This window comes from Lactuca saligna, chromosome 6 (assembly GCF_052625555.1).
Source record: "Lactuca saligna cultivar CGN05327 chromosome 6, ASM5262555v1, whole genome shotgun sequence".
NCBI lineage: Eukaryota > Viridiplantae > Streptophyta > Magnoliopsida > Asterales > Asteraceae > Lactuca > Lactuca saligna.
Window position 1 is genome coordinate 179,555,008 of NC_136422.1, and position 5,761 is coordinate 179,560,768.

The following is a 5,761-nucleotide window of genomic DNA, read 5'->3' on the forward strand; positions in this document are numbered from 1 at the left end:
CCAAGAAAGAGACACCTGTGAAATTTCTGACAGACCCGTTGGAAGGAAGATCAATACTTAGAGCAACTGACATGGGTTTTCACTGTAGGGCAGACTGCTTTATATCTTTTTTTCATTTGACACTTTCGGTTTCCTTATGCAAAATGTTGTGAAACTACCCAATAGAGTCCAACAGATGATGCATAGTAATGTTATGACCCCAAGATTTATGTATGTTGTTTTGAAAAAAATTAATTTTGTCATCGACGCAACTTATTGCTTGTTACACGCTACGTTTAAGTAAAACTTTTACGAAAATGAATTTTTCTGGAGGGTTTGTATAAAAAAATAATATAAAGAAATATGTGATTGTTTATATGAATATCCTATAAACTATTATGTACATGTAAATATTAATGAAAATAAAGTGTGCATGCATTATGCCTACATATGTAAAGTGATATAATCTATTTTAAGCATATTTTCTAGTTTGTCGATCCGAACCAAATATAATAATTAGTGGTCAACAAAAATGAGATGTCACATAGGAGAAAGAAAAAAAGAAAAAGAATAATAACACCTCGTAAAGGGAATTTTGATTTTTAATCTAATAAGAAAGTTCCCTCCTTTTTCTTTATTTTTGTGATTTCAAGAAAAGTAAACTTTTGCCAGTCTACTGTCTCCATCTTGCAACAGCATAACAAACCTCATCGCCATTTGCAGATAGCACAGCAAATCAGCATTCATCTTCTCATTCCCCTCCATTAACACCCTCCATGGCCATCTTCATCAACTACTGCTCTGTCACAAATCATCTCTGTGTGTTTCACTGTGTGTGAGAGATGCAACGAGAGTGGGCAGACAGAGGAGAGAGAAAGAGAAAAACACCCATCAAGATTCAGTTCAATTCAAAAACATTAAATTAAATTTGAGATCTCGCTATCTGTCTTCATTAGGATACATACAACTCTCAACTCGGATTTCCTTAAAAGAAATCTCATGTTTTGTTTATTGTAGACATACAAAGAAGAAAGCTAAGTATGAAAATCTTTCTTGGTTTTTTGTTTGTCTTAGTTTTGGATTTCGAAATTAGCTCAACTGATGCCAGACCCGAAGCTTCATTTCCGTTTTCTGCGATTTCTGTTCCTGAATCCTCACCTGCTGCGCCTCCCATTCCTTCAATTCCGGCGTCAATGGCCGACTTCACTTCAGGTATATATCCCCTTCCATCATTCACATCCGGGTTATTGCTATCTACCTCTAACATCTTTACTTTCATCCGAATCAGGAACTGAAATCGATATCACGAAGCACCAACACAGTTCAAGTCGAAAGGTTCTTATTGGTCTCATCACAGTTTCGTCTGTGATGGCAATCATCATAGTGTTCATCGTGTGTTTGTGGATATGCCACAGAAAGAATATACACAAATCAGGCAAAATCGGTACCAAAAAATTAGGTAAGATGATGTAAAACTTCATAGGTTTTGATAATTTCTACAGATTCTAATCAGATTCGCTGTTTTAATTTCAAGATTCTCTGAGAGGGCTTCCATTGAGTTCATTCGTTAGCAGAACTAACGGTGTTTTCAAAACCAAAATCGAAAAGGGATCGGTGGTTGTTATGGATTATAACGTGTTAGAATCAGCAACAAATAGCTTCGGTGAAAGCGAGATATTAGGCGTAGGTGGATTTGGATGCGTGTATAAAGCTCGACTCGATGATAATTTGCATGTTGCTGTTAAAAGATTAGATGGTATTAGTCAGGACGCCATTAAAGAATTCCAGGTTAATTATCATTATCTTAAAGATGCAGACTTTAGTACTTTACTTAATCTTTCAATTCTTACAATTTTGTGATTAGGGTTTTCGTTTTTGCAGACGGAGGTTGATCTATTGAGTAAAATTCATCATCCGAATATAATCACCTTATTGGGATATTGTGTTCATGATGAAACCAAGCTTCTTGTTTATGAACTGATGCATAATGGATCTTTAGAAACTCAATTACATGGTGAGTCAATGTTTTGACCTTTTCACAATACCTAAAATACCCTTTAAAGCTCTGGAGCAAAATCAATACGATTAGGTTGTTTTTGGTTTTTACTTTTTAGTTATCAGTCTAACACAAGTACACAACATCTTGAAAGCCGACATAAATTGATATGATTACAGTTTGTAACATAGGAAAGGGCAAATATGTCTTTTTCTAGCTATTGATTAGTTTGTAGTGATGGTTAAAGCTTAAAGGGGTAGATGGGTCATATGCTTGAAAAGGAGATATGTAGCAATCGATACGAAAATCCCCAAATATGGAAAGTGTGTTAATTTTTTGATGAGATTGTTGGAGTATTTTATTATTTATATAAAAAAAAAATAAAAAAAAAAGATTAGATAACAAGAATTAAATTATGTGTCCATACACAGGGCCTTCCAGTGGATCCAATTTAACATGGCATTGCAGGATGAAGATTGCTCTAGATACAGCAAGGTGGGACTTGTGGATAATTAATTAATTTAATAATGAGATGAATTTTTTATTATTAAAATTTTAAAATATTTGTAATTATTTGAGTACAGGGGATTAGAATATTTGCATGAGAACTGCAAACCATCGGTGATTCATAGAGATCTGAAATCATCTAATATCCTTCTGGATTCCAGCTTCAATGCGAAGGTACTTTTTTAAACATCAAATAATTTTTTTCTTTTTTTTTTTTAAAATAAAATTTTCACAAAATTTCTTTCTGTCAGAATCATAATAATAATAATGCATCTCCCACCTACTTTGAAAGTCTTAGGTAGGCTATAGGACTTGCACTCATAGTGGGACCTACACCTTTCCGAAAATAAAAAAATTATTTTCTGATCAGTTTTTCAAATATGTTAAAATAATCAATTTTGTGTTGTAAAAAGAAGAAGAAGAAGAAGAAATACTGAAACTTTATTACAATTGTGTTATCTTTTGTAAAGCTTTCAGATTTTGGTCTTGCTATAATGGATGGGGCCCAGAACAAAAACAACATTAAGCTTTCAGGGACATTGGGTTATGTAGCTCCTGAGTATCTTTTAGATGGTATGTATACATTCATTGATTTGTTTATTACTTTATTACACTTATTGGGTATTTTATTATTATTATTATTTTAAGTTATGATGTTATTTAAATGTACAATGTCATAATTGGGTAGATTTTTTCATAGGATAAAGCTTGAATAAGAAAAAAAAAAAAAACTGCAATATATAAATAATTGAAAGTATGTTGCTATTTCTAGGATTTAAATCCAACTTTTTTGTGCTATTTAATGATGGTCAATTACAAGTACAGAATTTTGATGCATAAATTGAATGTTGATAAAAGGATGTTTTAATGCTTTCCATTTTTGTGTACAGGAAAATTGACGGATAAAAGTGACGTGTATGCATTTGGAGTTGTACTTTTAGAGCTTTTACTCGGAAGGCGACCTGTAGAAAAATTAGCAGAGTCGCAATGCCAATCTATTGTCACTTGGGTAGAACTTACATTTTTTTTTTTGAACATTTGATTATTTGATTTTTATTTGGTGTTTTGAAACCAAATTTGTAAATTTCAGGCAATGCCACAATTAACAGACAGATCGAAGCTTCCGAATATTGTAGATCCCGTGATCAGATACACAATGGATCTCAAACACCTGTACCAAGTACGTGAATATGATTAGAAAAACTAATTTTAAATATATCATCTGATTTTTGAATAAACAGTTTATGAGATTATAAATGTTTGAATGATTTAACACATTTTTCTTTAAATTTTACATGCTGCAAAAAAGATTGACGGGATAAATGCATTAAATGACAACGTACTTTTTTTAATTATATATTATTAGTTTGTTTTTTAATAGTCGAATTTTGAAAAAAATAGCCAATTTTATCATTGTAACTTATTTTGAAAATCTGCCCAATTATAGCAGTGAAATTACTTTGTATTTGAATGGGGCCATTCCTATAGTTAGGTGGATTTTTGCAAAGTACAAAGTGTTAACATGAATAAATGGAAAAATACATGGTAGTAGTAACATAGATTCATTTATTTGTACGTTATAGCATCTCCCTTTCATTTCTTTCTATTACAACATCATTCTTTCAATATCGTTTAATTAATGTATTGTATGTAGAGAAATCGATTTGTATTACAATCACATTGCTAAATTAGGTAAGTTATAATAATTTAAATTCAATTAATCTATGTTATTATTTCTTGCATTTAATCCTTGAATGAATCATAGGTTGAAATTGCCTCCTTTGTTAGAAATAAAGAAGTTAGGAATCAATAGAAAAGACAAATCTCTTATGATATACATACCATATGTTATTGATAGAGTGAATAAATCTGTTATAATAGCAAATGAATGGAAGTACATTGCTATTTTTTTTTATCTGTAGGTTGCTGCGGTGGCCGTGCTATGTGTACAACCAGAACCAAGCTACCGGCCATTAATAACCGACGTTTTGCATTCTCTGATCCCTCTTGTCCCCGTTGAGCTTGGAGGGACTCTAAGACTTACACAAACAAGGCCTTCGGTATCAGTCGACCCATGATTTCCTCATCTACCTATTTGTTTAGGCTATCTTTTTTATTTTTATTTTGTGGGTTTTGTTTTTAAAGATGAAAAAGAGAAGAAAATGGCAAAGTGAGGGTGTTTATTAGAATATTTATTTATTTGGGGGGTAGATGGGTAAAAAGATGTATTTGGTGGGATGGGATGGATATGTAAACTTGAAAAGGGGATCCATATGTAAATGAGAGGGGGAAGGTGTTATTGGTTTTGGAGTCATTGTATGAGTATGATTTGTTTTTGGCTGTATATTATACTTTTTGTGAAACTTAAAGAAAATAGACTCCACGTCCACTTTATAAAAAATAAAAATGGCTGAATTATGATATAATATATTTATATAGGTTTTTTTTTTTTTTTTTTTTTTTTTTTTTTTTTTTAAATGTGAAATAGGATATGATAGAATATTGGATTAGGCTACTTCTTAGGTTTATTATCTCTATTTTGGTGGATTTTGTTTTGGGTAAATTACACCGATTGGTAGATGTCAGAAAACATGTTTAATCCCTATTTTCAAAAACTAATTCGGATCGTCTTTTGTTTGTTTAATGCTTGCACGCTTCGTCCTTGATATGCAGTTTTATTACGAATTTAGTCCATGTCAAATTTGAAATGACTATAATACTTTTTTTTTTTATTTAATTTCCAATTATTTTTGATTTTTTTATTGATATTAGTTATAGATTAATATTTAGAAAAATGTATATCTCCTCATTTCCAAAAAACCTCACCCTTACAAAAAAAATCACAAACACCACCATTTTCTTTTTGGGCGGACCACCAATGCCAAAAAACCGCCCACCACCATTGTCGGAGCACCATTTACCACCATTATTATTGTCCAGAACCATGACATCCCTTTCCTCCTCCTTTTTTGATCAAATATCCCTTATTCTCCACTCATCATCTTGTAATCTTCTCCACCATTCAACCACCCTTTTCATCGTGAGCCACCTTCAACCATCAACACAACTCTTGTCCTGTCGACGACCTTCAACAACCAAGAACATGGATCAGGGTTTCCAATCGCCGCCTAGGGTTTTGAGATCGGTGATCTCCTTCTTTACCTCTCTCTCCTCCTTTTTCGATAGATGATCTCCTTCTTCACCTGTACGCTTAGGGTTTTAGATTCATATACACGAACATGTGTGGTTTCAGATCGAGAACTTTGGACGTTTCATGAA

General features: G+C 32.4%; 1 protein-coding gene across 1 annotated transcript; it reads left to right on the plus strand.

The window, feature by feature from the left end:
* The first annotated feature begins 609 nt into the window (after nucleotides 1-609).
* On the plus strand, nucleotides 610-4,826 carry LOC145001030 (putative receptor-like protein kinase At1g80640). The gene is made up of 10 exons (XM_078960349.1): nucleotides 610-1,191; nucleotides 1,268-1,438; nucleotides 1,514-1,767; nucleotides 1,861-1,993; nucleotides 2,407-2,470; nucleotides 2,560-2,656; nucleotides 2,953-3,055; nucleotides 3,373-3,491; nucleotides 3,573-3,662; nucleotides 4,405-4,826. Exons 1-10 carry the CDS (start codon nucleotides 1,020-1,022, stop codon nucleotides 4,558-4,560), a joined length of 1,359 nt encoding a protein of 452 aa, XP_078816475.1. The 5' UTR covers nucleotides 610-1,019; the 3' UTR covers nucleotides 4,561-4,826.
* Nucleotides 4,827-5,761: the final 935 nt, after the last annotated feature.